Genomic DNA, 24,303 nt, shown 5'->3' with positions numbered 1-24,303 from the left:
TGTGACGCACCAAAAAATCGGTCACGAAGATGGCTAAACGTCGGAGTATTCTATACATGAAGTCGTTTCGCAATTGTGGGTGGTACTTCTTCCCGTAGCTTAATTCGCCATAGTTTTCCAGCCAGTCAGATCTCACCCCGCCCTTGGAATTCTGGAGTTGAAATCACTTATTGTCGCGGGTGGTTCTGGGATAAATGTCGTCAGTCATTCCTTCCTCTCTGGAATAACATCAGCTGACAAATGCTATTCGCGCAGCGTTTCGTTTTCCCTGGATTGCCACTAGGCAGATAGCATAGCATCGGCAACCACGGAGCCCATTCAGCTTCATTTTTTTTCCTCGGACACCAAAGTATGTTCGATTAACTGGATGCCGCGGACAGAGAGGCGATACTCTGCCAGCGCTACAGGCAGGCAGCATTCACGTATACGCTTTTGGGCAATGATAGCAAGATGGTTACCGCGTCGTATCTGTACCGTCTGACTTGGCCGGAGAAAACTGGCAATGAAGATACAAGAGTTACTATCTCTCCTCTCTAGTTAACTGTCCGCTGCTACTCATGAAATGGCCCCTGCTTGAAATCGGCCGGGGGGCGCAACGCAAAAGCAAAATTGGGATTGACTCACTTTGGGACTGAGTCAATCCCTCCCTTATGGTTTCTAAAAAATAGTCAGTCCTGCCTAGAATAAGGGGCAAGTGTATTAGAGGACCAGTGTATCAAAGCACAGCTGCTCCGTGTCAGTATTCACCAGGGGGTGCCCTGCAACAACCCCACCCGTTGCTTCTCCCTCCCCCAACCTTCCTGGGCTACCGTGGCAGTGTCCTGCCCATTTGTTCATGAAGTAATAAAGAATGCAGGAATAAGAAACACTGAGTGTATAGTGACATAAAATGAGGGGGAGGCAGCCTCCCGGACGCGATGATAGTCCAGGCAGGACATTATAACGGTGTGGGGGAGAGGAGTGGCCAGCATGCTGCTGCTATGACAGTCCCAGGCAGTAACAGAATCTTTTCTTTTACACAGGAAAGGGAGGAGGGGCTGAAGCCCCCAGTTGCTATGATGAAGCTGGTTATTAGCCGTTTTCTGTCTATCTACTGGGAGTAACCAGCAATGTTTGGGCCTCGATGTCAACATGTTAGATATTGCATGAGGACGGTTACTAGTCCTATGCATTGCACCGTCTACCCACCGGGAGGGGGAGAAGGAGAGGAGCGGATACTGCTACTTCACTGCTGCAAGCATCGCGTCTACCAGCAGCATTCAGTACACATAGGGTGACATTGAAAGTAGTCAAAGAAATGATTTCTTTCCCTTTTCTTTCACGTGGGGGGGGGGGAACTGAGGAGCTGATTTCCCTGTACAACCACGCCAGGACACTGTGTTTGAACCCTACAAGACATTGGGAGCTCAGCCCAAGAATGCAAATACTTTTCAGAGACTGCTGTGGACTGTGGGATAGCTGGAGTCCTCAAGTACCGGACCCTCCATCCATGAGCGTGCCCATTTGAGTCTCTGGCTTCCGTTACGCTTGTCAAGCAGCGCTGTGGTATCCTGGAGATTTTCTTTTCAAACGCTTTGGCATTTTGTGTTCTGTAACGGAGAGCTCTGATACAACAGATTTGTCTCCCCATACAGCGATCAGATTCCAATCAGTATCTCCCGTACGGTGTCCATGCTGGAGCTCATATTTTTTGGATTTGAGACTGCATCGCCAACCCGTGCTGATCAGCAAGCTCCACGCTGGGCAAACAGGAAAATGTCCAATTCAAAAGTTCACAGGGGCTTTTTCCTGTTTACCTGTCCTGCTGCATCGAGTTCAGAGTTCAGATTGCTGTCCAGAGCGGTCAGTGGTGCACTGTGGGATACCGCCCGGAGGCCAATAACATTGATTTCCGTCCACACTAACCGTAATCCGATATGTTAATATCGAATTTAGCGCTACTCCTCTCATCGAGGTGGAGTACAGAAATCGATTTAAAGAGCCCTTGATATCGATATAAAGGGCATTGTAGTGTGGACGGGTACAGCGTTAAATCGATTTAAACGCGTAGTGTAGACCAGGCCCTAGTCAAGTGCTGTAGCAACGTCCTTTCAATATCCTCAATACTATTGAAAACCCCCCAGTAAAATAGGTGCTAATGGAGTGTTAGGAAGGAGATTTTAGTGGCACAAAGTTTAGGACATTCATTACATCATTTAGAATACAAAGAGTCTTCAGCATTATTAGTTATTGTAAAGTTGTAATAGTGATGTTACACAGAAAATGTGGTTCTGCTTTCTTGAAAAAGACTTGGGAAAAATGGCACCTGTTTGTGTATTATCCACTAATAGAATGCGTGAAAGCTAAATTAGCTTCTCATTTATACATGATAGTCCCACTGTCTGCAGAATAGATTGTCAGTGACACCTGTGAAACCTAATTAGCATTAAATGGGTCAGGCACTGAAAAGTTGTGTGGGGATGGGAAAGAGAGAGGAGGAGAAATCTCCCTCTATCCTACTTCAATAACATGGAGCATCTGTGGCACCATTCCAGAGAAGCTACTTAAAGCCAGTGGATAATGTAGCCTTCCCAGCCATTAGAGTATGCCTCCTCTATTGGGGAAGGTAGCAGCAGATGTTTAGCTCATACCTTCCCCTGCTGGCTGCCACCCTGCCTTGTCTGGCCCTTTAAATCTTATGCGCTCTACTTATTGCCCCCCAGGTATTGTTAATAGGGGTTATCTGCTTTTGTAGAAGAGGGAACATGATTTGCTCCCTTTTGAACGCTTTCTGAATTTGTGGCCTACTCTAATGTGGGGATACTAGTGGGCCAGTAGCTTGTTCTTTCAAAATGTAGTCAGTAAAGTCTCCTCAGGTGCATTCAGGTCCACCTATATTTAATCCAAATTGGATGCTATGTGCAAATGTCTATTTTGACCTCAGCAAACATAATTTTCATTTCTTTAATAAGAGAAGGTCTTTTAAAATATGTTGTTTGTGTTTTCTTCTTGTTATGTAGATCACACAGGAGGCAGGGGAATTTATGATAACCTTCCCATATGGATACCATGCGGGATTTAACCATGGTTTCAACTGTGCAGAATCAACTAACTTTGCCACAATCAGATGGATTGATTATGGAAAAGTAGCTAAATTGGTAAGTAGGGAGAACAACAATTAAGTCATCTTGTACAGCATGCTGTCAATGCAGTAATATTCCATATTGTACATTTACTAGCATGTTATAACACTTGCAGTACACATATTTGTTATCGTAGTAGATTTTATGTATGACTTAATGTGTATATGGTATGTTAAAAATCTTTCTTTTTCATGAGATATTTTTATGTAGTTAAGTTTATATAAGGCCATATAAATTGAGAATTGTATTTGGAAGGGGGACACAGAATTTCCTTTTTGTTCTTCTGAAACCCTATACATCATAGTCCTAGAGGCAGCTTGGAAATAACCTTATTCAAGTCACATATAGCAATTCAGCTCCCTTATCGAATTTTATATGTATCTTGGAAAACATGTCACAGACTTGAGGGGAAATGTGCCTGTTCAAAAGAGGACAAAGATCAATAAGAGGGCTGACCTACATGAGCAAATTAAACTTTAATGTGTAATGTTTTTTTTAAATGGCAATATTTTGTGATAAATTAAATATGCTCCCAAAGTGGAAATGCTTCATAATTTAAAATCACTAATATATTTTACAAAAAGGTGGTTTCATGTCACAGTTTTAGTCTATGCAGTGATGTTGTAGCTATGTCAACCCGAGGATATTATAGAGACAAGGCAGGTGAGGTAATATCTTTTATTGGATCAAATTCTGTTTCTGAGAGAGACAAACTTTTGAGCTACACGATGTAGCTCAAAAGTCTCTTTCTGAACAAGAGAAATTGGTCCAATAAAAAATATTGCCTCACACCCAACTTGTTTCCACTATTTTAGTCTGAAACTTTGCATATACTGCATATATTTTGTATTCTGTTCACATACAGCATGTGGGTAATATACTGAATCAAATGTGTGTATTTTGTTCAGCAAAAGGTCATTAATGTTATACAGTACTTTTGAATAGTGGAGAGATCGTATAAAGAATGGATTATAAGAGCACTGTTTAGGATGCTTTGATAAATATGTAATGTGGAGCCACTTTGCAGACCGAGATATTTTGTACTGACAACAACAACATCTACAATTGTGTACATGTTACATTAGCTAATGAGATGACAAGTAAATTCAGTTCAAAGCAAATATGGGAGGAGGTGGGGTTGCAGCAAAGTAATCCAGGAAGAGTATAGGGCTAAATATGTGGCACTGGAAGAAGACCTTGAGAATATTTTCTATTAGCAGAACTTCTTGATTTTAGGCACTATTGACTATAATTGTGAAATGAGATTGAGTGGGTTTCAAGAGATAAAAGGCCTGAAAATGATTCATTGTTTCATGTAGCCTATACACAGGCATTTACTGTAATGAAAGTAATGAAAACGTTAATAAGAATTTAAAATGTTCAGCTAGGTCTTCACTTTTAAAGCAAAACTTACATTCATGATAGGTAATTAATAAGGCCCTGATTGGTAGTACTGATTTTTAAGATATATATATTTAGTAGCTCAGTGGTTCAAAAGATAGTAAAATGAACCACCATGTAGAAGACTTGAGTTTAATATAACTCTGGGGATCAAATTCAAATGTGGGGTAAGCTGATCTGTTGAAAAATTAGTGGAGTTTCCCTCTCTCAGTCTTGAATTTGCTTCTAAAAGTCCTAATTTTTGTCTAGGAAGTCTTAGTTCATTTTGAGTACTCTTTGTCCATGGAAAAAACAGTTATTGAAGTACATTGACTTTCATGCTGTGTACCAAAGGTGTAATACTGTGTTCATGTATTGTATAAGAAGGTAAAATGGCTTCAGGGTGTTTGTAATCAATTCAAAGTGTCTGAAATCTTCCAAATACTATTTTAATCAATAATAATATCTGCTATAGAGAAATCTTAGAGATTGTAGTTGAGTGTGAATTCCAGTTCCTGTGACTAGAGGCCACAGTCATGAATTGCATTCTTCATTTTACTATATATAATAAAAAATGTCAGAATTAAAACCTGACTCATTGAACATTTTGCTTCATTTTTTAGTTAATCAAGAAAAAGACTTGAAAGTAGTATTTGCCAAATAAAAGATATCTCAGGTTATTGCACAACTTTCATAGAATATCAGGGTTAGGGAGCTCAGGGGGTCATCTAGTCCAACCCACTGCTCAAAGCAGGACCAATCTCCAACTATATCATCCCAGCCAGGGCTTTGTCAAGCCTGGCCTTAAAAACCTCTAAGGATGGAGATTCCACCACCTCCCTAGGTAACCCATTCCAGTGCTTCACCACTCTCCTAGTGAAAAAGTTTTTCCTAATATCTAACCTAAACCTCCCCCACTGCAACTCGAGATCATTACTCCTTGTTCTGTCATCTGGTACCACTGAGAACAGTCAAGATCCATCCTCTTTTGAACCCCCTTTAAGTAGTTGAAAGCAGCTATCAAATCCCCCCTCAGACTAAATAATTCCAGTTCCCTCAGCCTCTCCTCATAAGTCATGTGCTCCAGCCACTAATCATTTTCGTTGCCCTCCGCTGGACTCTTTCCAATTTTTCCCCATCCTTTTTGTAGTTTGGGGCCCAAAACTGGACACAGTACTCCAGATGAGGCCTCACTACTGTTGAATAGCGGAGAAAGATCACGTCCCTCCAGTCTGCTGGCAATGCTCATACTTATACATCCCAAAATGCTGTTAGCCTTCTTGGCAACAAGGGCACACTGTTGACTCATCTCCAGCTTCTTGTTCATTGTAACCCCTGCTGCCTAGCCACTTGGTCCCTTGTCTATAGCAGTGCATTGGATTCTTCTGTCTTAAGTACAGGACTCTGCACTTGTTCTTGTTGAACCTCATCATATATTTTTTTTGGCTCAATCCTCTAATTTGTCTAGATCCCTCTGTATCCTGTCCCTACCCTGCAGTGTATCTGTCACTCTCCTCCCAGTTTAGTGTCATCTGCCAACTTGCTGAGGGTGCAATCCCTGCCATCCTCCAGATCATTAATGAAGATATTGAACAAAACCAGCCCCAGGACCGACCCTTGGGGCACTCCACTTTATACTGGCTGTCAACTAGACATGCAGCCATTGATCACTACCCTTTGAGCCCAATGATCTATCCACCTTTCTATCCACCTTATAGTCCATTCATCCAGCCCATACTTCTTTAACTTGCTGGCAAGAATACTATGGGAGACAGTATCAAAAGCTTTGATAAAGTCAAGGAATAATGCGTCCACTGCTTTCCCCTCATCCACAGACCCAGTTATCTCATCGTAGAAGGCGATTAGGTTAGTCAGGCATTACTTGCCCTTGGTGAATCCATGCTGACTGTTTCTGATCACTTTCCTCTCCTCTAAGTGCTTCAAAATTGATTCCTTGAGAACCTGCTGGATGATTTTTCCAGGGACTGAGGTGAGGCTGACTGGCCTGTAGTTCCCTGGATCCTCCTTCTTCCCTTTTTAAAAGATGGGCACTACATTAGCCTTTTTCCAGTCACCCATGTCCTCCCCCATTCACCATGAGTTTTCGTAGATAATGGCCAATGGCTCTGCAATCACATCCGCTAACTCCTTTAGCACCCTCGGATGCAGTGCATGCGGCCACATGGACTTGTGCTTGTCCAGCTTTTCTAAATAGTCCTGAACCACTTCTTTCTCCACAGAGGGCTGGTCACCTCCTCTCCCTACTGTGCTGCCCAGTGCAGTAATCTGGGAGCTGACCTTGTTCACGGAAGAAAAGGCAAAAAAAGCATTGAGTACATTACCTTTTTCCTCATCCTCTGTCAGTAGTTTGCCTCCCCCATTCAGTAAGGGCCCATGCTTTCCCTGACCACCTTCTTGTTGCTAATGTACCTGTAGAAACCCTTCTCGTTACTCTTAACATCCCTTACTAGCTATAATTCCAAGTATGATTTGGCCTTCGTGATTTCACTTCTGCAAGCCTGAGCAATATTTTTATACTTCTCCCTCGTCATTTGTCCAATATTCCACTTCTTGTAAGCTTTTTTTATAAACACTTCTTTTCAACAGCAGTTACATAATAATACAAAGCTAATGGAAACAAAACAACTTGATAATTATTTATTATAATGATATTTGTTGATATTTGTTCATGCCATACAAATACAAGTTGATGGAATGTTAAGGAAATGCATGTTACTGCTTTAATGTTCCAATATTGATTGTAAAACAAGATACATCAGGGAAATGGTAAGTTACAACTTTACCTGTTATACTTGATATTTAAAGACATTATATTTGAAACAAAGGCATGTGGGAGACAGACAGATGTGGAGGAGCACACCGTTTATTAAAGCGGATACTCTAAATCCTAGTGAGGAGGAGGGGCTAGAAGCTGATGAAGTACAGGTAGTAACTGAAGAGAAATAGCAAAATGAAAAAGAGTCCCATTCAATGAAGGGAGATAACTAAATATTGACAAATTTTGTACGTGTTCGTATACAAATGCTAGAAGTCTGAATACTAAGATGGATGAAGTTGATCTCCTGGTATTAAATGAGGATACTGACATAATAGGCATCATAGAAATTCAGTGGAATGATGATAATCAGTGGGACATGGTAAAAAATATATAGGCATGACAGAGTAGGTTGCTCTAACGGAGAAGTGGCGCTATATATGAAAAAAAGCATGGAGTAAAAATCTAAAATTAATCAAACTGTACCATAAAAATCTCTATGAATAGAAATTACATGCTTGAACAATAAGACTATAGCAGTATGACAGTGATTGTGAAATGCTCAGGGAGATTAGAGAGACTACAAAAACAGAAAACCCAATAACAAAAAGGGAAGAGAGAAGGTCCTCTCATAGATTGGTAACTGATTAAAAGATAGGAAGCAAAGGGTAGTAATATATTGTAACTTTTCACAATGGAAAGGCGTAAATAGTGGGGTCTCCAAAGGATCTGTACTGAAACCTGTGCTGTTGGACATATTCATAAATGATCTTGAAAAAGAGGTATACAGTGAGGTGGTAAAATAAGATAGTTAAGTCCAAAGTTGACTTTGAAGAGTTACAAAGGGATCTCACAAAACTGGGCAACAAAATGGCAGATGAAATTCAGTGTTAAGTGCAAAGTAATACACATTGAGAAAAATAATTCTAACTATATATTAAAAAAAAGATGAGGTCTAAATTAGCTGTTATCACTCAAGAAAATAATCTTGGAGTCATCATGGATAGTTCTCAGAAAATTTGTGCTCAATGTGCAGCTCCAGTCAAAAAAAAGCGAACAGAATGTTAGGAACCATTAGGAAAGGGATAGTTAATAAGAGAGACACTATGTAATACCACTGTATAAATCTCTGGTATGCCCACACCTTGAATGCTGTGTGCAGTTCTGGTTGTCCCATCTCAAAAAAGACATATTAGAACTGGAAAAGGTACAGAGAAGGGCAACAAAAATGATTTTAGGGATATCGAACAGCTTCCAGACATGAATAGATTAAAAAGACTGGGGCTGTTCTTAGAAAAGAGATGAGTGTATGTGGGGGGAGGGGTGGGTATGATAGAAATCTATATAAAATCATGACTGGTGTGGAGAAAATGAATAGGGAAGTGTTATTTACCCCTTCACATAACACAGGAACCAAGATCATTCAATGAAATTAATAGGCATCAGGTTTAAAACAAACATAAGAAAGTACTTATTTACACAATGTACAGTCAACCTGTGGAACTCATTGCCATGTGTTGTGAAGACCAAAAGTATAAATGGATTTAAAAAAGCATTAGATAAGTTCATAGAGGATAGGTCCATGGATGGCTATTAGCCAAGATGGTCAGGAACGTAACCCCCTGCTCTGGGTGTCTCTAAACCTCAGACTGCCAGACACTGGAACTAGATGATAGAGGATGGCTCCCTTGATTTGTTGTCCTCGTTTTCTTCATTCCCTCTGAAGCATCTGGCACTGTCCACTGTCAGAAGACCTTGTGTAGCCATTCTTATGTTCTTATATTAATAAAAATAGAGAAAACAATGTATGTTGTTAACTATTCTTGCGTTATATTTGTATAACAGTTTTAAAGCATGCATGATACCAGAGCTTTTGCGAACTGAAAAATACTGTTTCTTGGCCTTCTGTTAGGCAGGAAGTGGAAAATGGGTAAATCAATAGTTGTTTATACTGGAACTCCAGAGAAATTTTCCAAAAATGTCAATTAAAAAAGGATAAGAAATCCTCTCTGCTTCAGAAGGCTATTGTGATGTTAGTAGGTTATATCCCCTATTATAATATTATTATAGCATTTAATAAAACAAGCCACACAGTTTTATGTTGCAATTTATGGTTCTCCAGACTGGCATGGCTCACTGATGTTGAAGTTTAATCTGTTGCTTCTTCTCTGTCTGTGCATGATACTTACATGATTTTTAATTGGGGGGAAAATTTTGGTTCTAAATATAATTTCTAGATGACTGTTACGTTTTTCTCTTTAATATGTTTTATATTGGATATGTCTTTCTGGTAGCAGTGAAATGCAGTAATCTAGGTCAGTAGAGTGTAGCGTTCACCTTGGAGGCTTTTGTTGTACTAGGGACTGATTATTTTTCTGACAAGGCAGTTCTGAGTTACTTACAGCTGTATTATTGTCTATGCCACTTTCCCTCCAAAAAACCCAAAATGAAACAAAAACAAAAAAACAACTAATGAGCCACCACCTTCATCCCTTTTTTTGTCTCAACGGTAGCTAGATATGTAATAGCATACAGTTTTTTTATCGAAACTAGAGTAAATACTCAAGTTAAAGAACATTATTATTGTCCTAAAGAAAGTGCCACAAGGTTAAGGGCCCAATGAAATTGCCTACATAAACTGCAGTTTTAAATGGGTCATGTCTTTAAAATGAAAGGCATGTTTTGAACACAGAACTAGAGGAAGCAAACTCCTGAATTCCAGCTCTTGCTCTGAAACAGACTCATTCTGTGGCCTTGGGGAAATTGCTGAACTCACTGTCTCAGTTTCCTCATATGTACGCCTACCTGCAACAATACTGTTTTAGCTGCGGCTGTCTTTACTAAAGTCCTGGGGAACATGATAGGTGCACCTCTTTCCCAAAGGCTGTAGTACTGCACGAGGGCTGCATCTGAGAAGGCAGGAGGCTAGGTGGAGAGGCTGCATGCTTTTTCTGCTGTCTCAGGTACTTCTTTCTACTGTAGTCTCAGTGCAGTGAACAGAATGGTGACACCTGTGGAGACAGGTCTGAGGTCTGGCACAGATAAGAGACGCGTGGGATGAGGGGGACAGTTGACACATGATAGAGTGCACAGATTTGGACAGGGGACAGAAGGAGATGTTTAAAGGTGATAAAGGAAAATAGAGATAGAAAGGTGGAGCATTCCAAACCTTCCTGTGCCCTAGAAGAGAGAGAACAGAAACCACACTAACTTCTCCTCACTGATCCTCTGGGAAGAGAGAGATTCCAGAGAAGGAAGGGGGCCCAGCATCCATCCTGACAGCGCTTAAAGGAGTGGGAAGGGAGCAGGCTGTCTGTGAAATGGGTTTAAGAGTTCAGATACTATAATGACAGGAGCTAGAGAAAACCCTAAGATTAGATAAAACTAACTGTATTTATCCCATGGTAGGTCGCATAGGTTAGTTAGTTATGTTTGTAATGTGCTGTGAAGATGAGAGGTGTATACCATACATTTTAAGTATTATTAACAGTCATCCTGTAGCTTCAGTTTCCAGAATTTAATTTGATACCAAAATGTAAAGGGTATGAAAGAAGGCAGATGGGACATTTCTTCAGACTCATGGCTTATTATTTACCTAATGGAGCTTACGTTTATCTAAGTAGGCTGGCACTCCTTGCTGTTCTGCAAACAACATTTTAAGTTATCTTACTCCAGTGCATTTTGTTAATGTTGATGAAACAGATGAACCAATGTCAATTAGTTTGTATGTTTTGCTGGGATCTACTTTAATTTGTGCCGAGTAGGCAACTTGTGTGCTGAAGAAGGGACAATGTTCAGACATTAAAGTTGCTGAATATAAATGTTTACACACCATTTTGATTAATTTTTTTGTATTCTACAAAATCCCTTCTCGAGTGTTTGGATAAAGATATTCAGTTTAATCCAAGAATGAACTTGCATCTCTCTTTAGCCAAGATTTAATGATGTGTAGCTGTGCGGGGAAACACTTCTAGGTAATCTGTATGCAATCAACTAACATTCAAACCTTTTGTACTCTTGACCATCACATATTTTGATTTTCCTTGTTTTTCACAGTTTAAAGATATTTGAATTTTTTTCTGACTCCTGCAAGTGAGGGATAGCTTTTCCCCCAAACAGTAATTAATTACAAGCAACTATTTTCAGGACTGTTGTAGAAAACAATTACTTAAAACACCTTTTGCCTATTTAAGTATTTATTCCATGCTCATCACTGTGGTCTTTGAGAACCTTTTCTGTATAATTCATTCATGATTCTCTTGTGCTCCTGTCAGTATTGGTTGCACTCACCTCTGGACATTGTTAGCATTTTTATAACCATTTCTATGTATTAGTTTTTGAGCTGTCATGTTAATCATGTGACCTTGGGTATGAGAGGATAAGTTAGAATTAAACAGAAAGAGCTCAGATGGCAAATTGAGCGACATCTTCTGGAATTACATACTGTAGTTTGACCTGTGTTGCAGTAAGGCTGGTTTGGGAGTATGTGTGATGATCTGGCACTGATATGTATGTTACTGAAATATATTTATAAGAAGCTGTCTTGGCTTGTATTGATCTCATCATTTTTTCCGTATTACTTCCCCATTAAATAATTTATTGAAAAGTGGACATTTTTTATCAGAATTAATTAACTTTTAGGGTGAATTCCATGCTTGCCCTCATAAAAAATTTACAGGTGAAGTCCTTTCATTTTCTTTGTGTGAATGTACTTTTTACATAAATTTCCTAATTTACCTGGAAAAATGCATCATCCATTTAATTGTAATTGAAAGGTGATTAGATGATATGCTAAAATCTGGAGAATCACTCATAATTTCCACCTTCTCACCAAATGAAAATACTCATGGAGAGGACCAGTAAATGCTACCTGTCGTACTGGTGTGCTAGAGTTTAGAAACAGAGTAAAAAAAGTTCAAAACAAGATTGTGTACTTTTATCTACTGATGTATTCTCTTTACATTACGTTTCTCATCCTTACAATTTATTAGTATTGTTAAGTGAAAAACAAGCCTAGGAACAAAGAAACTCTTTCCCTCTCTTTTTCCTGTTTGCAGAGCCAGGAGGGTTGGGTGGGTGAGCTGAGCTTGCGAACTCTCTAGACTCTTCAGGGAGGACGTTTCAAGGAGAAAGGTTACATAAGCTCCTCCTTAACTCAGCCACATGAGCTAAGATAGAAGGAAGCTCTCAAGACAGAGCCAGTCCCAGGATAAAAGGACTTTGGCCCTCTCCCTGCAAGAGCAGAAAGAGGTGGAAAGTAAAACCTTTGCAGTATTGTTTCTGAACACAGGTGATTTCATCAGACTTTCCTTCCTTCAGTTTGGACATTTTTTTATTTCAATTTCCTCGTCCACTGTCCTTCCACTGCAACCTCAATTCTCCCTGACCTCCAAGCACCTCATCGTCTCTTCTCCCTCCTTTCCTCTCAGGCATTCCATCCCCTCAATCTCCCAAATCAATATCTTTACCACCAAAGGAAAAAAAAAAGGTTGAGAAAACATGACATTTGCCAACCATTACCCATATCATGCCCTCTCCCTCACCCCTCCTCTGTCTAGCCTATTTAAATTATACAGTCCTTGTGGCAGGATGATCTCTTTCTGTATGTTTTTATAGCACAGTGGGACCCCAATTTGAGTGGAATCTTCAGTTGTCACTATACAGCAGAACAAATCATAATAATATGTGTAAAATGCAAGGATTTGTCATGGTTCTTCCTTATGGCCCAATCCTGCAAACAACAAAGCCAATGGGACTACTCATGTGAATGGTGTGTTTGCAGGACTGAGTGCTTAAGTGTGAAATCCCATATAACAGTAATTTGAAACTGGGGTCAGTGCATGCCTGTGATTGAATGGATCAGACCTGTTGAAATATAGGGTCATTGACTTCAGCGGAGATTCATCGTCTTACGTCTGGACTCATTTTGGCTCTTAGTGATGGTGTTGGTTTTTTTAAAAAGAGCATATGTGGAACATAGATTGTTTTTAAGAAAGCAAAATGTCTCTCTTACATGCCCAGCTGGAGATGCTCATAGCTCTGATCTTGGAAAATTCCTCCTCCTGAGAGCAAGTGCTAGCAGCCGCCTTTGAAGCTTAGTTTACTGTTTAAAAATTATATTTGAACACTGCCAAAAGTGCAAATGAAGTTACTCCAAAATGGTGGATTTGAGCATTTCTGAACCGAATGTGGAAAATTAAGTGTTTTGAGAGAAGGAAATACTTGGTAATAAATCAACATACAGTCTTTATATAATAGTCACTATAGCCTGCGTATAAATGTGCTGTCAAACACTTATAACTTTAAAGAAAGAAAACAGCATACTTTGCCAGTACCTTTCTTTATTCCTTTTGCTGTTGAAGTAGGTATTTTGAAAAAAAAAATGTTCCTGTCACTTCCCAATACTACCCCCTCCTCCTCAATCAAGAAGCGAGAACCTAGGTTCTTTATTTATGATATCTCAGTATTTTGCTATGAAAATGATTGTGCTGGTACAAATTCAATATTATGACATTGTAGTGAGGTGCTGGAGAAGGCTGTAAAAGTGAAACGCCTTAGCTGAATTAAATCTTTTTAATCAGCAAAGGGGGGAGAAAAAGTGTAAAAATATGTAACAGATGACTGTCTTGTGTGTGATTTTTATTTTCAAGGTTGTCCCCAGAGTGAAAGATGTCCTTTAAAATTTACTCCCCTTTTGAATGCCTTCATATTGGCAGAAATGCTTGTTGTCACCTAATAGGAAGAATAGATATAGCTAGATTTCTAGCTCTTGTGATGTGTTATCCCATGGGTAGTTATAGGTGTACAATCCTTTTTAAAAGCACAACTCTGTCTCTCTGTTAATGTGAATTTTCTCTTTTACAGTTCTACAATTCTTGTTTGATCTTATAACAAATGCCATAATATAATTGCATTAAAACTTATCAGCATGGAAATGTAACTGGTGTCATTTGAGTAAAATAAGATCCAGCCCCAAAGCTCACCCATTCTTCAACCTGAAACAAATTTGAAGGGCTTTTTTCAGTTCTGAAGACACATTATAGGAGTATAGGAATTGTAATGTTTAACGTAGACCAGTGGTTCTCAACCTGTGGTTCTCAGCACACAGCTGCAGCCCATGTGACATCCTCACGGCCATATATATTGTGTGGCTGTGGCCCACATAACCCATAGAGAGCTTCATATGTGGCTCACAGTGGTAAATAGGTTGTGAACCACTGTCATAGACCGTACTTCCACCAGTAGATGGCGCCATCTCCTTATCTTAATGGTAAGTTATCTTCCCTGTCATTATGTTATTGATCTTACCTGGGGGTAACTGGAAAGTCAGTCCTGTCTTTGTGTTCTGAAGTTGGTACTTGCAATAAATATCTGTGGCTCTTTTAGTGAGTGTTACAAAATCCTGTGAGGGCATATCAGTGGGGCATCGTGAGAGAACTTGCAGTACTACTGCTGTGCTGTACCTCTTCAGTGGGAGAACAGATAATGTCATTTCCCAGGACTGTCAATTCCACACTTTTCCACCGTTAAATCCTCTTTAAACAAGAATTGGAAGAACTTTACTAATTATATGAAAAGAAGTTAAAGGGATACCGTCATGGTGGACAGACCCTAAATTTCACGTCTCTTCAGTCCACCTATCCAAAAATACATGGTTCTTTTAAAACATACTGTTGAAGAAGGTGTGCTTTACACTTAAAAGTTTGGTCGACATAGGCTACATCTACACTGAGTTAGGGGTGTGATTCCCAGCTTGCATATACATACTTGCACTAGTTCTCATCAAGCTAACGTGAGTATAAAAAGCAGTATAGCCATGGTAACATGGGCAATGTCAGCATGCACAAACCCGCCTGAAATCAGTGGGTATGTACTCGGCAGAGCTAAGTTGCCCATGCTACTGTGATTGCATTCCTATCTATACTTGTGCTAGTTAAGTGAGAACTGGCACGAGTATGTGTACGAGTATGGGAATCTTGCCCCTGATTCATGGTGTAGACATAGCTGTAGATAGTTACATTAGTCAGGGGTTTAAAAATCCACACTCTGACTGACATAGCTATGCTGGCCTAACCCCCATGTAGGTGCTGTTGTGTTAATGGAAGAATGCTTCCATCGATTTAACTTTGTTCCAGAAGGTGGCGTTCCTACAATCATGGAAAAGCCCATTCCATTGCTGTAGGCTGCATCTGCACTATGGGGTTATGCTGACATACCTGTGTCAAACGACGTATGCCATACTAGTCCCCGGAGCGTAGACACAGCCTCTGGCATAGTTTTGTGTAAACTTCATATCACTTTTCTTTGTTTTAAAGGAACATGAGGAAAAATGTTAAGGTCACTATAGTTCATCTTTATTTTTAGTGTCTTTTGAATGTGTGTTGAAAGGGTCAGTGTAGGGATCTTTTGTATTTTTTTAACTGACTGTAGGACATTAAAGAAAAATTCTGCAAACCTTTTCTACAGGAGTCATGGGCTCCTTAAATATTATTCCTTCATTTCGTGAAATTAAGTTCATCATTACTCATGCATATTCTGCAGCAGTAGCTGCTTAGAGACCTGTTTTCTGTGGCTAGGTTAGATCAAAGTGCTGGCCTGCAGGTTGTATTTCATTTTTTTCCTTTGGTGGGATGAAGTGCAGTTGTTTTGATGTTAGGTTTGATGGATTTGTTTGCAACTGCATTCATTAGCTTCACATCAAAAAACTGACAGGCTGTTAAATGAAACTTTGGCTTAGATTTTCAGCTTGACTGTTTGGAGACATTTGTGAAGATATTTTTGTTTTTGTGTTGCAGCAGCCTCAAGCACTTAGAAGTGTCTCAAAGGGAAGAAAAGTTATTTACTATGCTGATTTCATTGAGTAAAAAAAAGTCGTCTTGAAGACAGTCGTATCTAGTGTACGCTATCCAAAATATTATATTTATTATGTTATATAAATTGATATAGAGAGAGATTGAATAAATAATTTTGTCAGAGAGGAAAAAAAGAGCATAGTCACTACCACATACAAGGCATTTTTTCAGTCCTAACATTATTATTAGTTTTTATCCTGTGAAATTAAGGCAAAAGATGCAATAGTTCAGTGTAGTGTAAAAAAAAAAAAAAGTACTTTACATACAGATCACCCAAACTGATGCAGTTCTGAAATTTGACTGTCAATATTCTCACCAAAGCAGGTTCATAAATGATTAATGTGTCATCTACTTTTTATAGTTTGAGTTGCAGACATCTGAGCCAGGTAACTTTTTTTTTTTTTTTTTTTTTTTTTTTTTTTTGTGGTGGTGGTGCTGGATCTTAGTACATCTAATACTCATAACAGTGGTGTCTGGCATAATTTAGGATTTATACAATTTAAGATGTCTGCTTGTCAAAAAATCAGAGCTAGGCTCTGTATGACTCTGTGACTTGGTTTCTGTGTAACCTGATGAAGATTCAGGAACCACTTATGTGGTAAAGCCTCTAGAGAGCTCCCAGGCATTCCTCTATGGCAGTATTTAGGTATTTTGCTTTAGAATGAATAATGTTTCCATGAGTAAATGGTTAGCTGGCACTAATGTTGCATTGCTGACATAGAGCAAGAGAATATACATAGTATTTAATGCTATCAAGAGGGCATCTGTGTTTTAGTGAAACTAGCATGCCACCTTATGCTAACTTGATACTGTTCTTGCTCATGAGTGCCTGCAGCTAAGACCTCATATGTGCGCATCAGTTGTGTGTCATAGAACAGCTGAGTGCAGAATTTCAAGCTGGAAACATTGAAATTAATGGCTTACATTGGTTGCTTAACAGTTGCGTAGGAAGTGCTGTTCCTGTATCTTCTTAATTCAGGATTAGCATTGAAAAATACCTTCACTTTTCCTGCTATCTGAAGCAAGTTGAGCATGGATGGAGGTATTGTAGTAAGGTCTCCAGTCCCCTTTCTCTCTCCATGTGACTGCTAAGCAGTATTTTGGGATAGCTGACTTCCTGATGGACAATATGAAATAGTGGGAAGAGTCTGTTCCTTTCATGGGGTTCCTTTCGCAGTTTGCACATAAACATGTCTTTATCACTTCTGCATCAGTACAATGCTGGTCCATACAAAACAATGTATGTACTATAACCTCCTCTCCCACAATTTGAATAAAAATATGGGGAGCCTAGGTTTGGGAAAAAAAAGGGAAAGTAAGTGTGAGTGAGTGAAAAGTATTATGCCTGCCTAGTTTAAGGAAACACCATGTGGATTTATCCATATTTGTGGATATCTACATACTGAAATAAATGCACCTCTTTTTATTGTAGCAACAGATCCTAGAAATAAAAACGTGGCTCTGTACATAGGGAACAGTCAAACAAATGTTTTTACACCATTTATTCAAATAAATACCCTGTATAAAAAAGTAAAGAGATGGGACTGTGAAAAGAGCTAGCATTGCTGGATTGCTCATCTAACTGTACATAATAATTTAGCCTGTGTTTATGCATGAACATGGGAATGCACGTGTATATGACAAGTGAAAATGATATTTCTGTGAGACACTGTAGAGTCAGGAGATTAATTAATTAATTAATCATGAACATTTGACCACCTCCCTGCTGTCTGTTTTCTAATCTACCTTCCCTTTGTCATCCTCACCCCAAACTTGGATTTCCTTCCAAAATTGTACCTGTCCAAGGCCCATGATGCGTAAGACCAGAGATAATTTTCTCTATATACAAATATCATGGCTTTAAAGTCTGTTACCTTGTCACCCTGCAGGGCTAGAAACAGGACTGTTATACCACTGAAAAGTGGAGATGGCCAGTTTCCCAGTGGGACACATTTCACTCACTTCTAGCTCTGGAATGGCTTGGTATATTGGACTTCAAAATTATTATAGTTTTAGGTACAAAAAGCTGTTTTAGGTCATTTATATGAGGTTTTATGGCTCCCTCTGGTCCCTGTACAGTTTAGCTTATGATAACCAAGGCGCTTGTCTTTACAAACAGAGGGATTAAAAAAAATAGTCTCCATAATCATTTTTTTAAAACACCATACATTTCCAGAATAGATTTTCTCTAACATCTGTGGCATATACAGAATACATGACCGAATGATGTGATATAAATGTTTTATCTGCACTTGTTTGGGTTGATCTGTCTTGCTTGTTACTGCCATTTGTGGTTTAATTCCTTAAAGAGGCTTATGAGGGAAAGTAACATATGCCTTTATAAAACATAGATTTTTTTTTTGGTATGTAAATCTGAACAAGAAATAATGAGATAGTATACTCTTCAAAGTGGATTTTAGATTTTGGAGTACATTAAAGGAACTATGAATGAGCAGAAGTGATAGAATCTGTTTTTTGTTTTTTGTTTTTTTTTTCTTTAGCTGATTCTAAGTGTAAAATGCTGTAGAAGTTTCATTTATCAATGTAACAAATGCACTGAGCTGACAGATTTTGTGCAAAACTAACAGACTTTCAGGAGCTATTGTTTTATGGCAGTTCTAACCAAAGAACAGAGTGTTTTTTTCTTACAATAAGTCAATAGTTTGCAATAACTTGTCTTTTCAGAATACCATTTGTATGAAATGTTGAGAAAAATCAATGTAATTTTTCTCTCCTTCCACTTCTACAGCACGTAAATTATAGTTATCCTTGACTTTGTTGAGAGAAACTATTTTGAATGACTGGTCTTTTCTCCATACATTAATGTCACAGCTATAAAGAGAGATTTTTCCTAGTCTACTATTTTTCAAAGAAATAGAATTAGAGCTCCATTCTTCTTTGATACCTTTTTTGCTGAGTTCAAATTTATGACAGTGCAATTAGAGTGTATAGCTACATCTATTGCTTTGGAGTGAAGTTGTTTTAATACCTATTTATTACATTTTCCTATCTTAACGATCACAGAAATTTCCATCCCTGTTAGTTACTCCATATTAATCACTTCCATTATGTGGCCATCTATACTAAAGGACAAAAAGTGGACTTTGAAATCTTAATGTTCTTCTAACTTTTTTGGTTATGATTTCCTAACTATATATTAAACTACAATCCCCCAAACAAACCAAAAAACCCTGCCCCCCTCAACCCTAGGAAGTCCATCATGTGGAACCATATTGTTGCCCCCCTCAAGCTTCAGTCATTGGCAGAGTTCAGATCTTTAGATTCACAGTACAGACATCTGTCACTTGAGCTTACTCAGTAATTGGTAGTAGGAGCAGGCTGCTTTTCTTTTTGTTCACCAGACACACTAGAGGAAAATGAGACATACACTTTTCCATGGGCTCACCAGGAATTTTCTGAGAGCAGAGGAATGTTAGAGACTGAGGACTCCATGTCCATGGGGACTATTCTGCCTCTGTGCCTTCTGCAGACCTCAGTTGCTCTTTATGCCTATCCTGTCCAACCCTAGCTCCTGTCTCTGTCACTCTTTCCTCCCATACACCCTCCTTGTCTACTGAAATCCTCTTCAACCACCCAATCACTGCCCCCATCCCTCTCTGCTCCTGTCCAACCTCCCACAGCCCAGGTTTTGCCCCTTCCCATTCTGCTTCTTTCCACCATCTTCAGCTTTCGCTACAGGTACCCTCCCCTTCTGTTCCTCCCAACCTCCAACTCCTGTAACTCACTCAAATCCATGGCCCCCCAAATTTCCCATCTCTCTGCACACCATCTAGACTGCTACTTCCTTCTCTTTTTCGCTGACTGTGGACAAGCAGGGGGAGCACTGAAAGCACAGATGAGATGGTCTCCATACTCAATTCACGGGACTGATGCCACAGTACCCCTTGCTGCCTGGAGGAGCAATTATAGGGAATATTCTGCTCAACCCTGCAGTCCTGGGCTGAAGCATGCCCAGTATAGACAGCATCTGTGAAGAATGTAGCTGTCAAACTCTAACAAATCTCTACTGAGCATAAGCAAACAGATTTTTTTGAGGCTACTAAATTGGCCAAGTTTAGGTCCGTTTTCACAGAAAACGTGAATCTCTGCCAAATATCAAGCCATTGTTCTAGAGCATGGAGGCTTTAGAGCATCTCAACCAAATGGCTGTAAAAAAAAAAAAAAATTTTAACACAAGCAAAACAATGTGTTTTTTCCTGCTCTTGTTCTCCGAAAGCAGTGAGCTCTTTTAACTGAAACTTTCACTCTCCACAAAAAACAAACAAACCTTCAAAACTTCAGCATCAGGCAGACACTTGCCATGAGAAATTTCAGCTGGAAGAGTTAAAGTTTGGCAAAGTTATACACAAGTGAAATCAGGTTCTTATAGTGGAAAGTGTCAGGCAACCTTAACTGTAAGGGATGCTTCCTCTCTGCCTTTAAAAAAAGTACACGTAAACCTCATTTATTAAAAAATCTCTTCTCATTTTTGTATGATGGGGATTTTTGAATAGTCCTTGTCCTCATTGCATTAAAAATTTCCTCACAGCCTTAAAATAAACACAACCCTTCTGTTCTATTGGGAGAAATTAGGTTCTGTTTTATTATCTGATAATATTCATGTACAATGAATACTTGAGTCCAGAAGCTTGAATTCTCATTTATACTACTGTGAATCTGAACTAACTAAATCTTTTGGAGTCACTGGAGCTGTACCAATGGAGAACTGGTATATCTGAAAGAAGACTCAAGTGGAAGATTAATTTCTAGTTTCCATTTTATCTCTTTCTACTTGATAGCTATAATTTGAAAAATTATCAACTATTTTTTTCCATGCTTGATATAACAGAAAAGCGAATTGTTTGGAGTTGAAGGGTGAAGCAGTTTGACCACGATTCATAAAGCCCTTTTATTTTTTTCTTTTTAAAATATGGAAAAAAATTCCCTTATGTTCATAACTCACAAGCATCAAACTTTAAGCTTGGCTTGTTTTATACAATAGTCATTTTGGAATGATATAATCTGAAAAAAAACAAAAAAATTAACATGCTATTTGAAATATGGCACATTTGTGCACGAGTTAGAATGTGTTTTATTCTTTTACCTCAAACAGTTCAGAATTCTGGTCACATGGTTAGGCTCTGATCCAGTACAGCACTTAAGCATTTATAACTTTAAGCATGTGAATAAGCCCATTTACTTCACTCAGATAAAGACTAACAACAAATGTCTAACCCACATGAATGAATGTGGTTTCTTAAAAAGTGATGGGTTTTTCTCCTCAAAAATTATATCCTTTGTAGTTTTTGAATCATTGACTTTGATGGAAATACTTAGGTGCTCAAATTTACACACGTGCTTAAGTGCTTTTCTGGATTGGAAATCTAATGCTACCTTTTTCTATGGTCTCCTGATATCAGATATCTGTTTCATTTCCTTTTCCTTTTTTCCTCTCTAAGGGGAGATATCTTTTCCATTAAGATTATTTTCATTACCTATATATAAGCAACAGAAACTGTCAGAAGTAGTATGTCAAGGGAAGTGTTAAAAGGTAGTTTCAGTATCACTAAGAAATAACTCAGATGGCAAACAGAATTTTAATGTGAAGAAAGTGATTTATGAAAATGGTAGCATTCAGTCCTTTTTCTTAAGGGGAAACAACTGGCTGAAATTACAAAACAATTTTCAATTAGCAGTAGACTGAGGAAAGTTAGGGAGGACTCAAAAGAAAGGCAGTATACAAATGGATCTACTGTGTAGAACTCAGTAGTGCTAATGATCACATTTTTCACCCGGATGTATTAGATGATGGACAATGGAACTTTCCTTTCGCTCTGTTAGTGGAGAAAAAAGTGTTCCCATCAAAGTCTTTTCTAGTTCTTCAATACAGCCTGCATGGTCAGAAATTGCCATGAAATGACAGGAAAAGCCAAAGTAGAAAATAATGTGGAAAATCGTTTGTTTGCATTGCTGTATAAAGCAGAATATTTTGCTTCAAAATTTCCAGTTTTTCTCGAAAACAAAAGGTAGCAGAAAAGGAAAAACTGTTGGTTCTTTGGAAACCTTTACTTTTCTTTCCCAAAAATAGTATGTGTTGCTTGGAGTGCATTTGTGAAAATTTATGGTTTATTCCCTTAGGAATTTCATCAGTTTTCCTACAGAAATGATGAAACTTCAGTCTTGACCAAATTAAAGATCTCGGTTTTTTCCTTGTGAGAATTGATAGTTTGCATAATTTGAGGTCCAGAAACAAGAGCAATTGACATGGTGCTAAATAGCCAACCTATTAAATACTAAGATACAATATTCAAATAATCATTTTATGTTAGCAACCGTTTAATGATCACTCCGCCCTACCCCAGAAGGTTATCTTGTTGATAATGTCTTCATAAAGTAGATATCACTTCTAGTTATGGATGTTATAAATATTCTTGTTTTGGAATCTGAGGGCCAACATTTGGATTCTCCATCACACGAAGCCTTTAGATCAAGATTGGATGTCTTTCCAAAAGATATAGTTCAGCTAGAAGTTAATGGTTTGATGCAGGACTTACTGGGTGAAAATTTTTGGAGTTGTTTATGCAGGAGGTCAGACTAGATGATCATTGTGGTCCTTTCTCACCTAAAAATCATGAAATGTCTTTCCTGCTTTGTTTAATCTGATAGTGAGTATGGAACTGGATAGCTAGTAACTTGTTAGTTTGCATTACTTATCAACAGTTTGTGCTATGCAATTCCTCATGCAGAGCAACTGATAGGCAACCAATCAACAGGGATGCCAGAGCATGAGGCACAGCTCGACTGACTAGCAATGACCTGTGATTGGATAAGAATAGTACTCAATAATATGAAGACTTGCTGAATGTGCTGCTAAGGAAGCAACCAGGTAACTTTTTGGGTCCATTTAGAATAGTTAAACCTGTACTAATTGATGCCAAAAGTTGGCACATCCACGTAAGGGAATTGTGATACTTGGTACTGTTCCCTTTCTGTTTTGCCCTACATAGAGCCAGAAATGCTGAGACTGACCTCAGAGAGAGAGAGAGAGAGAGAGAGAGCAGTGATTTACCAAGCTGATACGGTTCAAGATAGCTGATCTTCTAGGACGGTGATACTTAGACTGATGCTTGGGAGCTTCAAGTGGCTCTTTAATGTGCTTTGTGCAGCTCTTTGCAGCACATTTTAAAACACTGTGTTTTAATTATTAATCAACCTGTGTTATGAACCAATCAGAATGCTTTTACTATGTTATTAACCAATTTTAGCCAATAAAATAATACTTGTGGTGAGAATAATATATATAAAAATAATAAATAAAACAATGAATTCACGTTACTCTTTTGAGTAATGTTGATTGCTAATTTGGTTCCTGAACCACAGGTCTAAGTATCACTCTTGTAAGACCACTGATTTGTAGTGCCCCATCCCATTGAGAGAACACCGAAGAATATATGAGAGTGGAAGAGGTCATGTTGACCAGAAACTTGACATATCCACGAATTGGGGATTAAGGGAGTGTGTGTGTGTGTATGTGTGAGAGAGAGAGAGAGAGACACACACACACATCACATGGAGATAGTTATTCTCAGCACAAAGTATCTCTCTCCGTGAAGTCTCTCGGAGCCCACCAAGGAATCTGAACAGGGAATGGGAGGGCACAAAACACCTATCTGCGCATCAGCTATCCTATTGAAAATGGGTTCCAGACAACTGGCTTTGATAAGTAGTGTAGCTCATACTGGCTAGCAAAGTGTCTCAGACATTCAGGGTAGCTGGTTTCAGTCAAAAGGACACACTTTTATACGGTATATACAAAACTTAGGCACATGGGCCATTCAGTGAGCTAAATTCCATATCCTAAAAAATCTCTCAGATCTAAAGGAAATAATATTTTTAACCTAAAAGTATTCCTCAAGCATCTAAGAATTTAGTGTAAAATGTATTCTTTACGTCTACTGTCTTTTTAAACTTAAATATCAGTAATGAACAGAACTTCTTAATGTTGAACCTAGAATTATGTGGAAGAATATATAAAGAGCAGTCTGTGTTGTACAGTTTGAGTAATTCTGATAAAATGGAGTGGAATGTGTGACTAAAGTTCTGTGGAATTAACAGCTGTGAATACTCATCATTGTAATCAGGAATTCCTGATGTGCCTCCTTTTAAGTATAAA

General features: G+C 38.7%; 1 protein-coding gene across 4 annotated transcripts in view; it reads left to right on the top strand.

Moving 5' to 3' along the window:
• KDM4C (lysine demethylase 4C) overlaps nt 1–24,303 on the top strand; it is a 431,136-nt gene that overhangs the window by 113,502 nt on the left and 293,331 nt on the right. For all 4 annotated transcript variants that reach the window (XM_032803407.2, XM_032803405.2, XM_032803406.2 and 1 more), the window contains one exon: nt 3,000–3,137. In XM_032803407.2, coding sequence (XP_032659298.1) covers nt 3,000–3,137 — 138 coding nt within the window. The remainder of the gene's footprint in view (nt 1–2,999; nt 3,138–24,303) is intronic.

Source organism: Chelonoidis abingdonii, chromosome 6 (genome assembly GCF_003597395.2).
Source record: "Chelonoidis abingdonii isolate Lonesome George chromosome 6, CheloAbing_2.0, whole genome shotgun sequence".
In the NCBI taxonomy this organism is placed as follows: domain Eukaryota; kingdom Metazoa; phylum Chordata; order Testudines; family Testudinidae; genus Chelonoidis; species Chelonoidis abingdonii.
Note: the sequence above shows the minus strand (reverse complement) of the source record. Positions and strands in the feature narration are given on the sequence as shown.